At 51.2% G+C, this 20,085-nt stretch overlaps 2 protein-coding genes across 7 annotated transcripts; one reads left to right on the forward strand and one right to left on the reverse strand.

The window, feature by feature from the left end:
- Nucleotides 1-438: 438 nt before the first annotated feature.
- Znf219 (zinc finger protein 219) lies at nucleotides 439-16,571 on the reverse strand. 5 transcript variants are annotated; one of them, XM_042679865.1, is made up of 5 exons: nucleotides 16,307-16,571; nucleotides 3,902-3,986; nucleotides 2,250-3,621; nucleotides 1,759-1,890; nucleotides 439-1,495 (listed from the first exon to the last, which is right to left on the reverse strand). In XM_042679865.1, the coding sequence occupies exons 2-5, from the start codon at nucleotides 3,905-3,907 to the stop codon at nucleotides 891-893; spliced, it is 2,115 nt and encodes a 704-aa protein (XP_042535799.1). In that variant the 5' UTR covers nucleotides 3,908-3,986; nucleotides 16,307-16,571; the 3' UTR covers nucleotides 439-890. The 5 variants fall into 5 exon arrangements, with proteins under 5 accessions (XP_042535799.1, XP_042535795.1, XP_042535797.1 ...); XM_042679861.1 differs by having other exon boundaries at nucleotides 2,187-3,621; nucleotides 16,307-16,570; XM_042679863.1 differs by lacking the exon at nucleotides 16,307-16,571 and adding an exon at nucleotides 9,877-9,936 and having other exon boundaries at nucleotides 2,187-3,621.
- On the forward strand, nucleotides 12,111-15,508 carry Tmem253 (transmembrane protein 253). Of its 2 annotated transcripts, XM_042679866.1 has the most exons (7): nucleotides 12,111-12,522; nucleotides 12,647-12,785; nucleotides 13,515-13,625; nucleotides 13,711-13,767; nucleotides 14,256-14,366; nucleotides 14,481-14,627; nucleotides 14,967-15,508. In XM_042679866.1, exons 2-7 carry the CDS (start codon nucleotides 12,678-12,680, stop codon nucleotides 15,045-15,047), a joined length of 615 nt encoding a protein of 204 aa, XP_042535800.1. In that variant the 5' UTR covers nucleotides 12,111-12,522; nucleotides 12,647-12,677; the 3' UTR covers nucleotides 15,048-15,508. The 2 variants fall into 2 exon arrangements, with proteins under 2 accessions (XP_042535800.1, XP_042535801.1); XM_042679867.1 differs by lacking the exon at nucleotides 12,111-12,522 and having other exon boundaries at nucleotides 12,594-12,785.
- Nucleotides 16,572-20,085: the final 3,514 nt, after the last annotated feature.

Raw genomic sequence — 20,085 nt, forward strand, 5'->3', positions numbered from 1 at the left:
CCAGAGGTTCCATGAACTCTGAAGTTCCTCCTCCCTTTCTGGGTCTACTTTTTAAAGCAAAAAAAAAAAAAAAAATGGGTCTAGCAATGTACAGCAGTTCTCCACTGAGGTCCTTGGCTAATAGTTTATAAACCTGCAATGGTACTTGTTTAATGATAATTCATAGGCTCCACCCAGGTACTTAATTAGAAGGCTGGAGGTTAAAGCAAGATTCTGTGTGTGTGTGTGTGTGTGTGTGTGTGTGTGTGAGAGAGAGAGAGAGAGAGAGAGAGAGAGAGAGAGAGAGAAAGGGGGATGGGATTGGGAATTTGAACTTTAGGCATACAGCTTGCTTTACCAGGCTCTTCCAGTGACAATTCTAAGTGCCTGAGAAGGTAACTTAGTTTTCTCCACAGAAGAGCAAAAAGGGAAACAGGACATAGGCAGACAGACACAGAGCCCTGTGCCTCAAGACACCTGTTTATTTGGGGACACGACTGCAACAGGGATGACAGGAATCGTACCAAAAATATCAACGTCTACAGGGCCCCTCATGGGGCTAGAAGGGTACAGTGCCCCCCACCCCCACCCCTTGTATAAAAATAAATTCTCACTCCTAGAGACCAGCAAAAACTGGCAGAGCAGCTCCTCAACAGGGATAGAACCCTCTGCCAGCCCTGGGACCCCATTCTTTGACCCTCACCTCTGCCACTTCTAAGGCACTGTGACTCCCCTGGGCTGGGTGGGGACTGCCTGCCCACCTCCACCTGCTGCCCCTTCCACCTCTGGTCTGCTTGGGGTTGGGATACAAGTCCCACAATGCCCCCTGCTGGCTGTTCTACCCAACTACCTCTAGGCTCCCCTCTCCGGCGGGGTAAGCTCGCTAAGCTAATTGCCCCTAAGAGGGCACCCTACCGTTCTTGTGCCCCTAGCCCCGCCTCTCCCGGTCTAGACAGCCCTGGGCTATCCTCCCCTTCCAGTGGAGGGCTGGGTGGGGTCTCTCCCGTTGGTGCTAGGGTATAGGGCGGAGAAGCATCAGCTTGGGGCTGCCTACGGCCTCGAGCCCTGCGGCTGTGGTGCACTTGTAGGTGCAGGGCCATGAGCTCAGAGGCTCCAGTGGCAAAGGGGCAGAAGAGGCAACGGTGGAGGGAGCCCCCCGGCCCAGCCTCGCCCCCTGGCCCCGCCCTTAGGGAGAGGTCCAGGGGTTCTGCCTCACCACCTCGCCCATTGCGCAGGGTCCTCCCAGGGCTGGTGGGCTTACGACGGGACCCAGGCCCAGAGCTGCTTGAAGGAAGCCGAGGGCCCGTGGCACCTTCCACCCAAGTCGCAGGGGGCTGAGCCGACTTGGCTCCCGATGGCTGAGCTGAACCCCGCTGGGAAGAGGGTGGTGGCTCTGGGGGTGGTCCAGGACCTGCACCACTCCTCTGCTCTCGGTGGTGACGCTGCAGGTGGTACTTGAGCGAGCCAGACTGGGTGCCCGCATAGTCACAGTGTGGACACTTGTAGGGACGCTCACCTGGGGAGAGTGGGTCAGATAAGCTCTAGAGGTCACCATCATTGAACACCTCACCCCTCAATCCCTTTTTCTCCATTTACAAACTTCAAGCTAAGGACCAGAAACAAACTGCCTCCCTCGCTGGCTGACTTTGTAAACGAGCATTTCCCACGTGATCTCTGGCCAATCTGAAGGCTTCCTCCAGTGTTTCCAGTAGCTCTCCCCTTTATTCTGTCTTCTAGTTCCCCCCTATTCCTCCCCACATGGAGGGCAGCCTCCCTCACCTGTGTGTACCCTCAGGTGCACTTTGAGATGATGCGCTGAGCGGAAAGACTTTCCACAGAAAGGACAATCTTTGCCAGTAGCCCCCCGGCCCCCTTCAGGCCGAGTACTTCCAGCCAGCAGCCCGTTTTCTTCTGTAACACATGAAAAGGGGAAGTTAGAGGGATCCCTTTGCTTTGAGTATCCCCCACACCTACCCACTAGATTGCTTCCCCTCAGAGCCCAAGAGGAAACAGGAAATTGTGGTGGAACTTGAAAGATGGGCTTTGTTGTGAACTGCAATTAGTGTCCTCAGAAGGTTACCACCTTCTGAGGGGTGGGGAAAAATGACAAGTGGAGGGTGAAGACTGGTTTGTGTTTATGGGGGTGGTGGCAGAAATATGAAGAGGACTAGATGCATAAACCCTGAGAGAACAGAATTGCGACATACCCTGCGTGGCTGTGGATCTTGCCTGGGACCCCCCAGCAGGTGCCGAGTGCCCCTGCCCCTCACCGGGGCGCGGATGCAGTGAAGCCAGAGGGCCGAGCGACCTGCCCCGGGCCCAGTTCTCCTCTTCAGCCTCCACCACCTCCTCTTCCTCCTCGGGCTCCTCTGCCCGGTTCCGGTGAGTGCGGGCAGGGAGAGCTGACTGCAGTGGGCGGAAGCTTCCGAAACTGCGGCCAGCTCCGGGCTCAGCACCCTCGCCATTGGGTCGGGCTTCACCAGCTCGGACGCTTAGGTAGCCCAAGAGGCTCGGGGGCTCCCGGCGCTCAGCTGGGGTGGGCGCCGGGGCCAGAAGTAGTGCCGGGCCCAGTGGCTCATAAGCCAACAGACCCAGGTCTGGAGGCTGAGGTGCCCGGGGAGGCCCAGAGCCAGGCCCTGGGGCACGTAGAGGACCCAGCTTGCTGGCATGCACCTTCATATGGTTCTTAAGGAACCAAGGCTCCTTGAAGCAGCGGCCACATACGGGACACGCATGATCAAAGGAGGCTTTGTGCTTGCGCATATGGCCCTTGAGAAACCAGGACTGTGTAAAGCTCTGGCCACACACTTGGCAGCGAAACTCAGGGGGCGCTGGAGGCTCCTCTGGAGCTGCAGGAGCTGGGGCAGGAGTTGCCTCATGTTCAGGCTCAGGCCTGGGCCGGGGCTCTGGTTCAGGGGCAGATCTGGGTTCTGGCTGGGGCAAAGGCTGAGGCTGGGACCCAGCAGAGGTGGCCACCAGGGGGCGATCAGGGGGCGGCCCGTGGACCGTCAGGCTGTGGTTCAGCAGCTCCTCCTCCTGGCTCGAGCCAAAACTGCACAGGCTGCATTTCCAAGGCCTGTGCAAGATATGCAGGTGGCGTTCGCGCTCTGCAGAGGTTCGAAACTTGCCTTTGCAAAAGGGGCAACGAAAGGCAGACGATGACGAAGGAAGTTGAGGCTGTGCCAGGCCCTCAGTGGCAGAGGTGGCCTGCATGCTTCCGGAATTTCGGGCTCTGCCCAGTCGGGCCTCACGCAGCAGTGCACGCTCCTCCAATTCCAGCAACAGGCGGGCAGCAGGGCTCCGGGCGCGCTCCGGGCGCTCTGGCTGGTGCGTTCGGAGATGGGAGCGCAGCAAAGCCTGCTGCGCAGCACGATGGCCACAATGTGGGCACTGGAAGGCCTGGGCTCCGGGGTGTGCTCGCAGGTGCAAAGCCAGGATGGAATTGAAACGGAAGCGCTTCCCACACACAGGACAGGGGAAGCGTCGTTCACCTGTACGACTCTCAGACCAGCCCACTGCTCCCATCCCAGGAGACCCTGCGCTCACACTGGGCCCGTTGGAGTAGCGCTGAAGATCCAGCTCACCGTCGAACGCCGGTGGCGATGGCGCTAGGTGGCCACCAGAGATGCGGGGACGTGAGCCCTGTGAGAAAAGATACACATATACAGAGCAAAGGGTGAAGAGTGACCTGTGAAGGAATAGAGGGCATAGGGGGGAGAGGCAGTTCACAAGAGGGAGGGTCGGTTTTAGCCTGCCTGGAGGAGAGGAGTACTTATTTCTGGAAGTTGGGAGATAGGTGGGAATTGGATGCTAAGGCCAGCAAAGGAGAGACTGTTGGTAACTGGACATCAAAAATTGAGGGATACTAGAGGAGTGAGTACCACTGAAAGTACTTATAGGTTCAGGACAGAGTATCACTCACCTCCATGGACCCCTTCACATTCTTTGGTTCTGAGAGGTGCAGAGAAGAGGGAAAGCTGCTAATGAAGGCAACAGGTGCTGAGGCACTAAAGCAGAAAAGAATTAGAGGAAAGATTTTCAGCAATGGAAAGCCACCCCCAACCCAACCCTGCACCCTGTAATCCTAAAACGTACCCCTTTTTCCTAGTGGCATGAGCCAGCTCACCCCCCTGCTTGGGTCCTCAAAGCCTTTACCCCCTTGTTTTGCCAAGACCAAAAAGTTTTCTGATAGCCCAGCTTTCTTCCCCCAAATTATACTTTTTAAAAGCCTAATCCAGAACCACCATTACCTCCTCCTCCTCACCCCCTGGTGACAGGAGCAGCCATCACCGTGTACCCCTCTTTCATTACAGTAAGACTATATAGCTTGATAAGCAAACGGAAAGGTCTACCATGCTCCCCAGTTACCAACTAGGACCAGTACTCTCGCACCGCTGACCAACCACCCAGCCAAACATTCTCACAGGTTCCTGGGTCCTTGCTTCTACCCTTACCCTGTCTTCCCCCTCACTCTCCCTCCCTCTGCCTGGATTCCTGATCCATTCATTTCCATTCATTACAGAGACTCATTCATGCATGGGAGAGAAACACCTCCCCGCAACAGAGTCTGGAGACAGACAGAGGGGGAGGGGCATGAAGGAGAGAGAGAGCTACAGAGGGAATGAAGAGTTGGGGGAGGAATGGAAATTAAGGGGCACCGCCAGGCTAGGAAAGGGGTTAAAAACTGTAAATACCATCTAGGATTCATCCCTGTTTCAAACCTTGGAGCCTACGGTTTGATAGGGCATCTCAGCCCCTTTGTCCAGGGCTGTTCTGAAGCAGGCTTTCCTCCTCTCTGCAGGGGAGAGGCTTCCTCACACAAGAGGAGGATTACACTGGCTCTGAGCTCAAGAGGCTGGAGTGAGGGACGGGGGGCGGGGCCATCTGCACAGATAGGGGCTCCACACAAGCTCTGAGCAAGAAGAGGTTAAAATTCTCCAGCTAAAATTCCCTAGGCCTGAGATGTGCCGAGCTCCAAAGCTGAAGAAGAGCGTGGAAAGAAACAGGATGGGGGTGGGCGGGGGACTCATACTTAGCTGCAAAGAAGGTCAGATTTTGGACTTAGAAACAACCCCAGGATGCAAAATGATGGGAATAGGCCTCAGGGCTGACCAGCCATTCAGTCTACTGCCTTGCTTCCATATGTATCTAGCTGGTCAAGGCTAAAATAAACACAACATGCAGGCCTAGACTTTTGTTTTTCCTTTCTTGTTTTCCTAAGATAGAATATTTGGGATGTAAAGAACTTTCTTCTTACAATTAATTGGCATTATGAAATGGAAATATATTACTAAGAAAGAAAAGGACTTGGGGCTGGGAAGGTGGCTTAGTGGCAGAGCGCTTGCCTTGCATGCATGAGGCCCTGGGTTTGATTCCTCAGCACCACATAAGCAAAAAGAAAAAAGCCGGAAGTGGCGCTGTGGCTCAAGTGGTAGAGCGCTAGCCTTGAGCTGAAGAGCTGAGGGACAGTGCCCAGGCCCAGAGTTCAGGCTCCACGACCGGACCCAAAAAAAAAAAAAAAGAAAAAGAAAAGGACTTCAGCATTACTTTGCTTACAATTTTTTTTGGGGGGAGGGTCAGTAATGGGGCCTGAACGCTGTCTCTCAGTTCTTTAGCTCAAGGATAGCGCTCTACCACTTGAGCCACAGTGCCACTTCCGGGTTTTCTGCTTATGTGGTGCTGAGGAATCGAACTCAGGGCCCCAGGCATGCAAGGCAAGCACTCTACCACTGAGCCATCTTCCCAGCCCCTGCTTACAAATCTTTTTTTTTTTTTTTTGGTTGGTCGTAGGGCTTGAACTCTGGGCCTGAGCGCTGTCCCTGCGCTCTTCAGCTCAAGGCGAGCGCTCTACCGCTTGAACCACAGTGCCACTTCCAGTTTTCGAGTGGTTTATTGGAGATAAGTCTCACGGACTTTCCTGCCCAGGCTGGCTTTGACCTGCGATCCTCAGATTTCAGCCTCCTGAGTAGCTAGGATTACAGGCGTGAGTCACGGGCGCCGGGCTACACATCTTTAACAGACGAGAACTCAGCTAGAAGTCAAGTCTGTTTATCAGCAAGGAAAAGGCACTGGAGGTCCAAGGCTTCTTTAATTTTAACACTTGGTGGACTCCACTGAAGGAGCAAGTATCTGTTACATGCAGAATCTGGGAGTATTATTAGCAGGACATTCATTAATAAAATGTCCTTACCCAAGGATCACTAGACAAGCACCTTCACCACCCAATATGTGTTCAGGAGCTTCAAATTTGGGAACTCACTCTAGTCCTTGGGTCCTCTAAATAAATGCACTTCCTTGGACCAATAGCATAGCTGGGTCCTATGAATAATTTCATGAATGTTGAATTAGCCTAGAACTAAGGGGTACATGGTTATTATAAGACCATTAGTAGCCATACAACCTTCAGTAAATTATTCTATAAAATAAGAGGCTGGGCCAATTTACATTGACAGTCCCTTCCAGCAGTAAACGTTTGTGGTTCCAAGTCACAAGACTCTTCTGGAACCCAGAGATCTTAAGACAGATGGTCATTCCTTCAGTACCATGGAGAGTGCAGTGGGCTACCAGAATTGTTACTCTGGCTACCTCGGTGCCACAGATAGAGCCGGGAAGTGCTAGAGGAGCCATGCCATGTTTGCCAATTTGGCAGGGGAAAAAAAAAAAAAAACAGAAAAACTATGGAAGGTTGTAGAGGTTTTTAAAAAAAAAAAACAGAAAAACTATGGAAGGTTGTAGAGGTTTTTAAAAATGTATTACTAGGCTGGAATGTGGCTTAGTGGTAGAGTGCTTGCCTAGTAGCATACATGAAGCCATGGGTTTGATTGCTTAGTACAACATACACAGAAAAAAGCCAGAAATGGTGCTGTGGCTCAAGTGGTAGAGTTTGAGCAAAAGAAGCTCAGGGACAGTGCCCAGACCCTAAGTTCAAGCCCCAGGGCTGGTTTCCTATCTGGAAACTGTAGGGGACAGTGGTAGCAAGAGATTATTTTGGCCTTTTGGTTATCACTAAAAATAGATAGAGGTAATAAAAAATAGATGTAACTTGAAAATTTTTAATTAGCTGAAGGATTGGCCTGACAGTTAACAGTTTGTACATTCTGGACTGAGGTACTGAGGCATCGTATTTGGGTCCATCACATTCTGTTGCTCTCCTGGGGATTCCCGGAACATCCTGGTGTACAGCCAATCTGGTATATTCAGAGGAAGCAGATGGCCAGGAAAGGGGGGGTTGGTTGCTGGGAACACTGCATGGTCATAGCTGACTAACCTATGGGCATATATTCTGACTCTGAGAAGATCCTAGGTTCTAAAGCTGTCTGTAGGATAGCAAACAAAACATCACATGGGAAAGCTGGCCTCATACCCCAGGCAAAAATAACAGTAACAGGGTAACGCTTCCTTTCTCCAAAACAACAACAAACTCTACATTGCACACACAGTTTCCTGAATGGAAATACAGTGATATAAGAAGGCCCAAACTGAAGCTGAGTTCCCCAGCAGGGAAAGTTTTACTAGCAGGTAGCCTAAAATTGGTAAAAATCACTGAGAGACAACCTAGGCCCTATCAAGATGGCTTCTATCACCTTGATATCAGAGTCTCAGGTACCTGATCTCCTGAGTTGGTCTCAATAGGGAAAGGCACTGAAAAGACTAGTACTCTATGAACTGACTTGAAATCTAACTTATATGTGGACAACAATCACAGTTTTCTGTACAGGCCTTAAATATCATAATGTTTGACCTAATGGCAATGACCTACTTTCCACTCCCACTGGGAATCTGGAGTTATCTTGCCCTTATTTGGATTCTATAGGGATGAAGGGCCAGGGATAGAGATGGGAAATGTTTGCAAAGCAACAGGCCAATTACTCTTACATAGTGGGCAGCTAATGGGGAAGGGGGTGTGGACCACCAAATCTTACTAATAAGTAAAGATGCATGAATGGTTGGTAAATTTTAAACAAAACAAAACAAAAAACTTACTACAAAGGCAGGTATCCAGACCCATCTGCTAAATGGAGGGCTAAAAGGATTATCCCTCAGCTTGTAGTGTGAAAGTTTTTAGGGTCAAAGTGTAAGGATGAAGGGTTCTGGATCTCTGGGGGTGTAGTTGTTAAGCAGATCTCTAACACTAGATATTTTTTCCTGTTAAGAATCCTCTACCTCCCAAGTCTGTTAACAATTACAATAACCATGGCAATATTCGTAGGTGGTCTAGAGTCAAGACCACCTTGACCAGACAGACATGCCAACAGTTCACTTTTATGGTCTCCTCTCCAAAGCCCTCCAAACCTCTTTGGCTCAGATAACTCTGCCTGTGCCACAGACCTTCTTAGGCTGAGTTCTTGGGTAAAGCTTCCCTTTCCAGTCCTCACTGTCCTGAACTGGGGGCATGGATCTCAGTCATGGACTGCTAAATGTATAGCAGGAGGTGAGAGGAAGGAACACCTGCTGTTACCCCGCCATACTGAATCTTATCCCAGAGACATGTCCTAACTTGACCTCAATTCGGAAACTTCTGTGGGACCTAGATTTGTGAAAGGGGGACACAAGTTCCTGGAGCAGACTCTTAAAAAGTGAGTCTGAATACCTGGCAAGAGGTTGAGTCTGCAAACTGGGAAACGGGGGGGGGGGGGGGGGGGGGGCGGAGGGAACCTCTGGGAAGATTCCCCCCCCCCCGAAATAGGCTGGCAACTAGGGTAGGACCCGTGATTCTACACAAGAGGTTCTTCCAGGGCCACCCTAGGCCCCAGCCAGGGAAGATAAGCCAGAACGATGACGGGGGGCAGGGTTGAGAGATAGGGAGGCCAGAGCTCAGCTACCCCGGTAGGGAGAACAAAAGCTGAGTTGCAGCCGCCTCCGCTGCCGCCGCGGGCCGAGCTCTTTGTGACACTTTGTTTGGGACGCAGAGAGGGAAGCACCCCCATCCTCCCCCCTCCCCCACCCCCACTCCCGGAGAGTTTGGGTTCCTTCCCCCCTCTTTCCCACCGGCCCTACCTGGGCCTGGGGGAGCGCTCATCCACTCAGGCTGGCGGCTATCAGCCCTGAAACCACCCTCCCCGCCAGGGCCCCTCGCGCCCAGCCTCGGGGCCCCTACAAAGACACTCGCCACCCCGCCATCAGCCCCCACCCCGCTGGCCTTTCCCCGGCGGAGTCCGCCCCCCCGACCCCCCACTTGCCCCCCCTCCCTCGGGGCCCCCCTAGCTCTCCAGGTTTCTAAGGCCGCCACCCCCAGCCCGCCCCCCAGGAGCTCTGGGCGAAGTTTGCTCGGGGCCGAGCCGGCGCCCCTCCCCCGCCCCCGCCCCCTGCACCTGCTCCCAGCCGGGCCCGCGGGGAGGCCCCCCCTCCGGGAAGGGGGGAGGGGGCCAGGGGCGGGTGGCGGACGGGGGGGGGTGGCCGGGAGTGGGGGGAGCGGCTACTCACGAGCCCCGGGCGGGCGGCGGCGGAGCGGGCGGCGGCGGCGGCGGCGGGCGGCGGGCCGGCGGCGCGGGCGTCAGCGTTACGTGGGGCCGGGGGAGATGCGCCGGGCCCCGGCCCCCCCGCCCCCGGCCCGGCCCCCGCCCCCTCCCCGGTCCCCCCGCCCCCGGCCCTGGCCCGCATTGTGTGCGGCGGGAGGCGGCCCGGCCATTAGCATGCGGGGGGCGGCGCGGCGGGGCAGGGAGCCGCGCTCAGCTCTGGGGACGCGGGCTAGGGACCCCGGGAGCCGGCAGAGGCTGCCGCCAGGGGCGGGGTGCGGGCCGAGCGGAGACGGGGGGCGCTGTCGGAAGGCGGGAGGAGGGGGGCGGGGGTGGGGCGCGCCGACGGGTCGTACGGGGGACGGGGAGAGATTCTGAAAGGTCATCTCGTCCTTCCCCAGCCGCGAGCAGAACCGCCCCTCCTCCCTGGACCCGGACATACCAGGGAAGGGGCTGGCGCTGCCGCCGGCTCTGCCCCGACACGCTCGGGCTGGGGAAGTTCTTCCTGGGGTTTTATCTCAAAGCCTCTCCTTCACAATTTCTGTCTTTTGGGGGGGAGGAGGAGGGGCGATTACAATGCTAGTTAATGTCTGCCGTGTAAGAAACGTGATTAAAGTTAGTCTTCGATCCTTTCTGTTCTCGATAAACAATTCTCGTTCCTCGCTCTCGGAATTCTGTTTTCCATTCTTTAGGATACTTTAATGGCTCTTCAGTACAACAAATATTTACCGAGTGCTTACCGAGTGCCAGGCACTGTACTCAGCGCTGGGGTGAGGGGAGATGAGTGCATGGGCAGATGGGATGGGACTGTGCCTTCCCAGGGGGAGATTGTCGGCTGGACGGTTACTACAAACTTACAAGTGATATACTCGGACTTGAAGGCTCGTTCACATATTTAATGTCTAGTCCTTACGGTAACCCTCTTATATCATGAGTTCCCGTTTACTGATAAGAAAAACGAGGGTAGTCTCTCTACTGCCCTTCAAATTAAGGGATCCTCGTGTCATTAAATTCATGTGGGGATTGGAAAAGGAGGTACAGACAAAACAGTTCTCTGGATCCCTTTAAAATGTGGCTCCCACTCTCCAAGAAAGAAGAGTGGATACAAAGATACAGTAATGTTGACCTAGTATGGGCTAGGGTAAAAGTGGCTTCTAAGGAAGGCCACTTGCTTCCCACGCCCCTATCTCCTGGGACTGATTCCCAGGGATCTATGATTGAGTTGCTTCTATCATCAACGGTAATAACAATAGCTACTAACATTTACTGACTAAGCTAGTTTTTATGCATTTTTTTCTCTTAACGCTCAAGACAACCCCTAAAGATTGGTACTATTAACTTCTCATTGCAGATAAGGAAACAGATTAACCAGTTTGCCCAGGGTTAGCTAGATAGATCTGGGACTTCAACATAGAGCTGGTCTTCTGCCTCCAGACTTCAGTCTGTATACCAACATTTGATCTCTAGAGTACACCCTCGGGCCCAACTGGATCTGCTACTTAATGAGAAAAAAAAAAAAATGTCCCCATCTTAGCCTCTGAACAAACCATTTATGGCATGGGCATGGGGCACATCAGTATGGCTTCTTCAGCACTTCATCAGTTTAATAGTTATTAAGTACAAGCCAGGATCGTTCTTAGGCATATGGATGGATGGCTACCTTTTATTATCAAATTAAGGTTCAAGTAGGTAAAAGAATGTCAAAATGTGGGGCTGGGAAGGTGGCTCAGTGGTAGAGCGCTTGCCTTGCATGCCTGAGGCCCTGGGTTTGATTCCTCAGCACCACATAAGAAAAAAGAAAAAAGCCAGAAGTGACGCTGTGGCTCAAGTGGTAGAGAGCTAGCCTTGAGCTGAAAAGCTGAGGGACAGCACCCAGGCCCAGAGTTCAGGCCCCATGACCAGACCCAAAAAAAAAAGAATGTCAAAATAGTGCCAGGCACTGGTGGTTCATGCCTATAATCCTGTCTACGCAGGAGGCTGAGATCTGAGGATCATAATTCTAAGCCAGCCTGGGTAGACTCTAAGCTCCAATTAATCAGAGGAAACAACAACAAAAAAAAAGCCCAAAGTGGAAATGTGGCCGAAGTGGTAGAATATCTAGTGGGAGAGTAGCCAGACTCTGAGTTCAAACCATAGTATCCACATACACACAGAGACAGCGAGATAGGAAAGAAGGAAGGAAGGAAGAAAAGGAGGGAGGAAGGAAAAAGGGAAAGGAAGGAAGAGAGAAAGAAACAGGAAGGAAGGAGGGAAGGAAGGAGCAAAGGAAGGAAGGAAGGACAGACGAACCATTTCTGGGCTCAGGTTATCACTGAGTCAAAAGCAATTTCCAGGGGCTGGGAAGGTGGCTCAGTGGTAGAGCGCTTGCCTTGCATGCCTGAGGCCCTGGGTTCGATTCCTTAGCACCACATAAGCAAAAAGAAAAAAGCCAGAGTGGTGCTGTGGCTCACGTGGTAGAGCGCTAGCCTTGAGCTGAAGAGCTGAGGGACAGCGCCCAGGCCCAGAGTTCAGGCCCCACAACCGGACCAAAAAAAAAAAGCAATTTCCACTATAAAGAGGTCTCCCCATTTACTTAGTGTCCTGCTCAGAGTAAATCTTTCAAGAAAAGGAGGAGAGAGAAGAAACTTTCCAGAAAATGAGAGACAGGAATTAAGATTTAGTCCTGGGCACAGAGCTGGAAGTGGTAAGAGCCAATCTAGGCAGTTATATAGGATCTCACTAGGAAAGAGTCAAGTAATTTGAAAAGCCAAAAGGAAAGGAGAATTTTTAGATGAAAATAGGGGAGATTGAGATCCAGGGTGAAAAGGATGAGGTGAGTAGAAGATATTGGGGAGAAACAGCAACAGGAAATGGTAACAGAATGAGGCAGGGCTCTGTGTCTCATGGTGTGAACTGAGGCCAGGCCACCACACAGGGCCACTCCCTGATCCTTAGGCATTCATAGGGACCTTTGCCCTGCCACACTCCAGTCCTGACAGCCTTTCTGTGCCAGGACAAGTTATGGACATCTGCTCTGAGCCCCCAAGCCCCTAAGACATTTCACGACACAGCTAGGTCCCATCCCTTTAAAGCAGCTGCTTCAGACTAGGTAAGTATATTGGTTCTGGGCCTCCACACTGGATTGGGAGGGTACAGAGGGATAACTGAAAGAGATGTTGTTGCAGGTCCTATTTCCTGGAAGACAGGTCCCGTAATGAATTTTTCTAACCCAGGAAGTACCCACATCTTGTAGTGAAGAGAACTATGGAACACAGAGCTAATCATGGAGATCAGGAGAGACCCAGCCTTCGTCTGGAAAAGCTACAGCACTGGGCAAGACACAGACAAAGTGGACACCTCTTGGTGCTGGCGGTGAGGCCAGGCTGCCCCAGGCCAGTCTTAGAATGTCTGTTTGTACCTAATTCAACTTCATTCAAGCTGAATGAGCACCTACTGAGAAATTGTGCCTAGCCAGAAATTGCTAGGCTCTGAGTGGGAGGAGGGTGGGAGAAATTTAGAAAAAAACAAGGCAAGACACTTAATCTCTCAGGAGCACTGACTATTAGGAATACAGGTACGTAACTAAACTACAACCTGAAGCAGAAAAAAATTAAATGGAGCCAGGTGCTGGTGGCTCATGCATGCTTGTAATCCTAGTTATTCAGGAGGCTCTGATCTGCAGACCATGGTTGAAAGGCAGCCAAGGGGAGAAAAGACCAAGAGATTCTTACCTCCAGTTAACTAGCAAAAAACTAAAAGTGGAGCTGTGGCTCAAGTGGTAGAATATGAGCCTTGAGTGAAAAAAATGAAAGGATAGTGTGCCCAGGCCCTGAGTTCAAGCCCCAGTACTAGCACAAGAAGGAAGGAAGAGAGGGAGGGAAAGAAGGAGGGAGGGAAGGAAGTAAGGAAAGGTTAGGCTAAATAAGTGTGTAGTCCTTGGCCTCAACTCTGGCTGAAATGGTATTTAACCCTAGTTGGCTACTTTCTTTCTATCTCAAATTCATCCCACATACTGATCTCTGGAAGAAGCAAAGGTTGGGAGGAGGAAAAGAGAATCTTTGAAGGGTACTCCTAAACTATCCTGCCCCGACCTTCATCCAGGTAAGCCAGCTATGGCTGGCAATTGCTATGGTGCCCTTTGCTATCTCAGTTGCCTGCTTGAATTCTGCTTGTTACATGGCCACTGCACTGCCACTGGGGCCTGGAGTCTTGGTAAGATCCACAAGGGAGGGAGGGAGGTCCTCAGGAGCCCTCCGTATGGGACCAGAGTTCAATACTTGCCCTGCTCACCATTTAGGGTCTTCTCACTGGGACTGTCACTCTTGAGCTTCGCAGAGCACCCTGCCTTTGGAAGGTAAGACTAAAACACCAGTCCGTCCGCATACCCCCTAATACACACACACACACACACAAACACATAAACACACACAGAGCCCAGGAAGTGACTCTTAAGTGTTGGCTTAAGCTCTCAGCTGTCTGTCCCTGACTGATCTAAAAGACTATGAGCAAGAAAGTTAGAGGACTGATAACCCTATGTGGAGGAGGAGAAGCAGTAGCCAATTTTTTTTTCCCCCTGTCGGTTGTGGGGCTGAACTCTGGGCCTGGGCGTTGTCCCTCAGCTCAAGGCTAGCACTCTACCACTTGAGCCATAGCATCACTTTGGCTTTTTCTGCTTATGTGGTACTGAGGAATCGAACCCAGGGCCTTATGCATGCAAGGCAAGCACTCTTCCACTGAGCCACCCTCGCAGTCCCAAATTTTGTTTTTAGCTAGGCTGTAGGTGGGACTTTGGGTTAGAATAGTTCCTCTAGTCTGGGCAGGGCTCAACTGGCTTACTGGCAGGTGCGGGCCATGATGATATTCAACATCTTCAACTTGATCTTGGGCTTCATCGTGGTAGTGGTGGAGGTGATGAAGACAGCCTTGGGGCCTGCCCCTACTGCCCCCTCCCAGGTACTGGTAAATAAAAGAGAAGGTGGGAGGAGGAACCAGGCACTGGAGAGGAGAAAGGGCATGGGAAAACACTTGTTGGATCCCCACAGTATCTTCAATCCTGTTTATCTGCAGCTGGCAGGCTTGCTGGTACTGGAGCTCAGTGCTGAGGCCTTCACCCTAGGGGGAGTACTGTTCTCAGCATATGCCTTATTCTTGTTGAGCCAGAGGAAGCCAGGATGCTTCAGGAGCCAGAGTCTGCACTACCAGGAATTGCAGGAGGTACTGGTTGTTAGGAGGAGAGCATGGAGCAGCTCAGCTAGCATGCTAATCATGGTCACTGTCACTTAAAACAATGGAACAGGAGGGAAATGAAGGGGTCTTATATTAAATCTGATTGGCTTTCTGGCTTTAGCTACTCATCCTCTACTGGTGGAGAATTCTCCCCTAACAGGAGAATTGGGTATCTAACCTGACTGGGGCTAGAAGAATGAGTGAACATTAGAATGCTGCCTTAAATGTGTATTGAAAGGGTTGCAAGAAAAATGGGGAAGGAGGAAGGTGCTTTTATCTAGATTTTCCTTTTCACGTCTACAATTTGCTCATATGTCTGATTTTCAGGGCCCCTCTGAAATGGAGGGGATTGCTGGTTTGGAGAATGGTCCCAGAGTGGCCAGCACAGGAAATGGAACCAATGAGTGATGAAGCAAAGGGAAGCAGACAGGTGCTACTGTCCTAAAAGGGCATTCTTCAGACTCTCCAGCATCTCACTTACCAAACTCAAAGAGCAGCTAGCTTTGAGTCATGCATGAAGTCCAGAAGAGTGCTTTCAGTTTTCACTCAAAGCAAGCCCTTTCTTCTGCCTTCCCCTCTAGAGGAAGGGAGTCCTACTCATTTCACCCCTGTAAAACTGCTTCCTCCCATCCACCTCCCCCTCCTTTCCTATTGCCTCATTCATCTTCACATCTGCCTCATCTCACTGTTCTTTTCGGTCCACCTTTCACAACCCTATACACTCCATGCCCGTTCCAGCGCACATCAACCCTGAATCTAAGTCAGGGGTGCTCCAGTTCTCCATTGGATCCGGGGCCTGCCTACGCTAGCGGAGACTACAAGTCCCAGAATCCCCCGCGACCCCCCCCCCCCCCCCGCGACCTGCCGGGAAATAAAGAGCCTTCCCTCCACCGTGGGGGCGCTGTGCATCTGCTGAGTGACGCTTGGCGCTGGAAGTCTGGGCCTAGCCGAGAGATTCCTCGGACGCGACCACTGGCCCAGTGTGCGGGGTGGACCTGGGCGGGCTGTCCTGGTCGGGGGCAAGACCACATCAGCCACGCAACTGTGAGCTGTCTGTGGGTGCAAAGCCCTCCAGCTAGGCAGCTGCGGAGCCCAGCGAGGATCGGCGGTTGGCACTTGGCAGAGCTTAGCTGTCCCAGAGGCTGTCGCAGCGCCCCTTCGCACGGGTGCCCAGGTCCAAAGTCCTGAGACTTGGAGCGCGCGCGAGAAAGGGGCTGGAGATGATGAGTCAGAAGCGTGGGGCCCTTCTCGTCCCCCTCCCCCGCGGCCTGGGCGCCTCGGGCGTGCTAAGGCTTGCTGAACGGGCGGGCGGACCCGGCGGGCAGGAGGGGAGCCGCGACCCGACCTAAGATTTTCCCGCCTATTGCGAGCACGCCGGTAGAAGGAGCCCGCGTGGCCGCCACCCTTTCCTAGGCGGGAGCGGGGCTACGCAGGCTCAGCCTTTTGGCCGTCCCGCGGGCCTTTGATCCCCGGCCGCGGTCAGGTTGCTGAAGCTCTGGCGGCTCAACCCCCACCATTTACGATCTCTGCAAGTGTACCAAGATGAAGCTCTTGTGTGGGCTTGGGAAAAGCCCAGAAAAATTAGGAGCCCCAATAGCGCCAGCGGGCAGCTTGTTAGCCGCCAGAAACTAGAAACCGACCAGAGCTGGAGTACTAAGAAAACTCACCCCAAATTCAATAGTGCCCAGGATGGGTGCTCGCCTCACACTCATTTTTGTTCCCACTTGAGAAGGCTTCTTTCCCTAGAGAAGGCGGCTGCTCGGGGCTCAGCCAAGCCCAGGTACCAGTGAGGGGAGAGCGCAGCCTGGCTGCCTTGCCCTGACATTGCAGTGGCGCCAGCTGCTGCTCCTTTCTGCCTGTGACACCTTGGGAGTGGTAATAGGCGCCCTATGACAAAGTTACGTGTGAGTACTAGTGGGTGGGGACAGTTCTGGGATCAGGCTCTGGAATGGTGAAAACAAGATCTGGGCCTTCCTCTTTTTTCTTCCACCTCCCCCCTCTCCCCCCCACACACACAACTGCCTGAATAATGGAGGGTTCATGCGTGAAGGGCTCTGAGAAAAGAATAATGTTCTTCAAAGCACGTGGTGGTGGATGAGCTAGGGGCGGGGGAATCACAATGTTCTCAGTCTACCAGCTTTCAATAACAGGATCAGAAGTGTAGTAACTGCATTTTAATTCTCAGCGCCTCAGTGACTATGCAAATAACCTTTGGGGGGCTGGAATTGTAGCTTAGTGGTAGAGTCCTTGCCTATCATGCATGAAGCCCTGGGTTCCATTCATCAGCACCACATAAACAGGAAAAGCTGGAATTGGCACTGTGGCTCAAGTGGTAGAGTGCTAGCCTTGAGCAAAAAGAAGCTTGGGGCTAGTGCCCAGACCCTGAGTTCAAGCCCCAGGACTGGCAAAAAATAATAGTAATAATAATCTTTTGTCAGATCAGGCTACTGTGGTAATAATGCTTAAACCTTAGTGGTTTCAAACTACCAAGATTTATTTCTCAATGAGCTGTGCTCATTGTAAATTATCCAGGTCTCAAAGATGATGAGTCTTAGTTCACTGTGAGGTGGTTTGCACGCACACAGCATACCAGTACTGAATCTTGAACTCAGGACCTGGACACTCCTTAGCTTTCTTGTTCAAGGCTTGCACTTTACCACTTAAACCACTGCTCCACTTCTGGCTTTTTGCTGGCTAATTGGAGATATGCCTTTACAGATTAGAGCCACCAGTGCCTAGCTTCACTGTGGGTTCTTGGATTATCTTGCTTAGAATGTGAAGTAAGCATGAAGAATTGTTCTTGCTCTGTCCCAGTGGGACACATGCCACTTTCCATCATAGTTCATTGGCTGAAGCAAGTCACCTGTAAAAGGAGAAAGAAAGAAGAAACTAATGAAAAAGTAGTCTTTTGTGGTCATTTTTCAATTGTTCAAAAATTTGTTATCATGCTTCCCAGTTATCCTGGTTCTTACTTCTTTGATTGGACTCTATAAACCCCCTCAGAGAGGGGCTGGGATGTGGTTTAGTGGTAGAATACTTGCCTAGCATGCATAAAGCGCTAGGTTCTATTCTTCAGTATCACATAAGCAGAAAAAGCCAGAAGCAGCACTGTGGTTCAAGTGGTAGAGCTCTAGACTTGAGCACAGAGAGGCTTAGGGACCGTGCCCAGGCCCTGAGTTCAAGCCCCAACCCTCAGAAAAGTTCTAAGAAAAATATTAGAACTTTGTGTCAAGAACTTTAGATTCCAGGGGCTGGGAAGGTGGCTAAGTGGTAGAGTGCTTGCCTTGCATGCCAGAGGCCCTGGGTTCGATTCCTCAGCACCACATAAGCAAAAAGAAAAAAGCCGGAAGTGGTGCTGTGGCTCAAGAGGTAGAGCGCTAGCCTTGAGCTGAAGAGCTGAGGGACAGTGCCCAGGCCCAGAGTTCAGGCCCCACGACCGGACCAAAAAAAAAAAAACTTTAGATTCCAGTTCTATTGCTTGGATAAGTCAGATCTCTTTGAACTACATTTGTTTACATGAAGATTATAATCCTATTTATCCTTTTTCTTGCTGGAGTATAAGACTAACATAAAGCACATAGGGAAAGTTTTAGAAGGCACTTAAGTTCAAGGTAATTGCTTATAAAGGAATAATTTGAATGGGTAAAACAGATTGAGTGTGAGGTAATAGGGGTGATGGGCACTGTGGCAGCTAGAGAATGCATGTTCTATTTAATGAATGTTTATTGCCGCTAAGCTCCAATTATTGCCTTATAGGATTCTGGGCCTGTCAGTGCCATAGCTTCTATTTTCCTGTAGAACTCGGGAACTCTATAGATGTGAAATTTTCTGATTTACCCTCTGTTAGTTATTGATAACTAACTGCGCACTGGTGTCTTACACCTGTAATCCTAGCCACTCTGAAGATAGAGGTTTAAACCAGCCTGGGCAAAAAAGTCCTAGAGACTCATATTCAGTTTAGCAGCTAAAGCCAGAAGTGGCACTGTAGCTCAATAGTAGAGTGCCAGCCTTGAGCCAAAAAGCCAGCAAGAGCCCAGTGGCCCTGAATTCAAGCCCAGTACTGGCATGAAAAATAAAGTAAAATAAAACATAACTTTAAAAAAAATTCAGTGGCCAGATTTAGTGTATAGTCTTTCAGTTGTCAGTTTTTATAGCAACATGTTAGGAATTCAGGTTTCAGATGTACAATATGGCTTGTGTAGACAGCGAAATATGAGTCTTACATGTATAGTAACATGTATTGAACACCTTACTATATTTCTAGAACATAGGTTTTCAGAGTAGAGCCATTTTTGCCCTAGAAAATATTATTCAGTGTCTTGAGGACACTTTTGTGGCCACAACTGGGGAGAGGAGGAGGAGAAGGAAATATGTAATGGCAGGAGCATTAAATGAGAACTCACAAGCTTTGGGCCTTAGTTCCCAGGCTACTAATGTCCCTTTCCTGGGCATAGCTGTCAGTCATAGGCATTCTCCATTCTTCCTGTCCACACATGATTGCAGCTTTGGACCCTCTGGACAGCCTACAATTGATACAGCACTGTCCAGTAACCAGTGCCTGCCTTATCAGTGTTATATTCTCTATGGAGGTCACTTTAGTTGAATTAGAACTTCACAAAAAGAAAGCACTGTGACAAGGCTCTTGCTGGCACCAGTTTTCAAGGTCATGACCCCTATCTCTTGCTTTTAAGCATTGTAGAAGCCAGGTATCCATGGCTCAGGCCTGTAATCCTAGCTACTCAGGAGGTTGAGATCTGAGGATTGTGATTCAAAGCCAACCCAGACAGGAAAGTCCCTAAGACTTATCTCCAACTAACTAGCAAAAATCCAGAGGCAGAGCTACAACTCAAGAGATGGAACACTAGTCCTGAGTGGAAAAAGCTATGGGACAGCACCCAGGCCCTGAGTTCAAACCCTAATAACAGCACAGATAAAAATTTTTGGAGTGTGCACATGCGCGCACACGCACGCACGCACACACACACACACACACACACACACACACACACACAGAGATAACTATCCAGCTCATGTTTATGTAGACTTCCTATACAACTGAATTCTGTAATGGCTTAGAAAAGTCCCCATGTTGCCAAGCGCCAGTGGCTCACACCTGTAATCCTAGCTACTCAGGAGGCTGAGATCTGAGGATCGTGGTTCAAAGCCAGCCCAAGCAGGAAAGTCTGTGAGACTCTTATCTCCAATAAATCACTCAAAAACCGGAAGTGGCGCTGTATTTCAAGCAGTAGAGTGCTCCCCTTGAGCTGAAGAGCGCAGGGACAGGGCCCTAGGCCAGAGTTCAAGCCCCACAACCAACCAAAAAAGAAAGAAAGAGAGAAAGAAAGAAAGAGAGAGAGAAAGAAAGGAAGAAAGAAAGGAAGGAAAGTCCCCATGTTGACGCATTTTCTTTGAAATGCAGTCATTTTTTTTTCTGGCTCTGAATATG

This window comes from Dipodomys spectabilis, unplaced genomic scaffold (assembly GCF_019054845.1).
Source record: "Dipodomys spectabilis isolate Male_0828 unplaced genomic scaffold, ASM1905484v1 ptg000054l, whole genome shotgun sequence".
In the NCBI taxonomy this organism is placed as follows: Eukaryota; Metazoa; Chordata; class Mammalia; order Rodentia; family Heteromyidae; genus Dipodomys; species Dipodomys spectabilis.

What these genes read in the sequence shown, in the direction of transcription:
- Znf219 (XM_042679861.1), bottom strand. An exon ending in AAGATCCACAGCCACGCAGG is followed by an intron (nt 1,891 to 2,186) that starts GTATGTCGCAAT and finishes CATGTGTTACAG; the next exon opens with AAGAAAACGGGCTGCTGGCT. An exon ending in GCACCTGAGGGTACACACAG is followed by an intron (nt 1,496 to 1,758) that starts GTGAGGGAGGCT and finishes CACTCTCCCCAG; the next exon opens with GTGAGCGTCCCTACAAGTGT.
- Tmem253 (XM_042679866.1), top strand. Translation starts at nt 12,678, where the DNA reads ATGGAACACAGAGCTAATCATGGAGATCAGGAGAGACCCAGCCTTCGT. An exon ending in CACTGGGGCCTGGAGTCTTG is followed by an intron (nt 13,626 to 13,710) that starts GTAAGATCCACA and finishes CTCACCATTTAG; the next exon opens with GGTCTTCTCACTGGGACTGT. An exon ending in CCCCTACTGCCCCCTCCCAG is followed by an intron (nt 14,367 to 14,480) that starts GTACTGGTAAAT and finishes GTTTATCTGCAG; the next exon opens with CTGGCAGGCTTGCTGGTACT.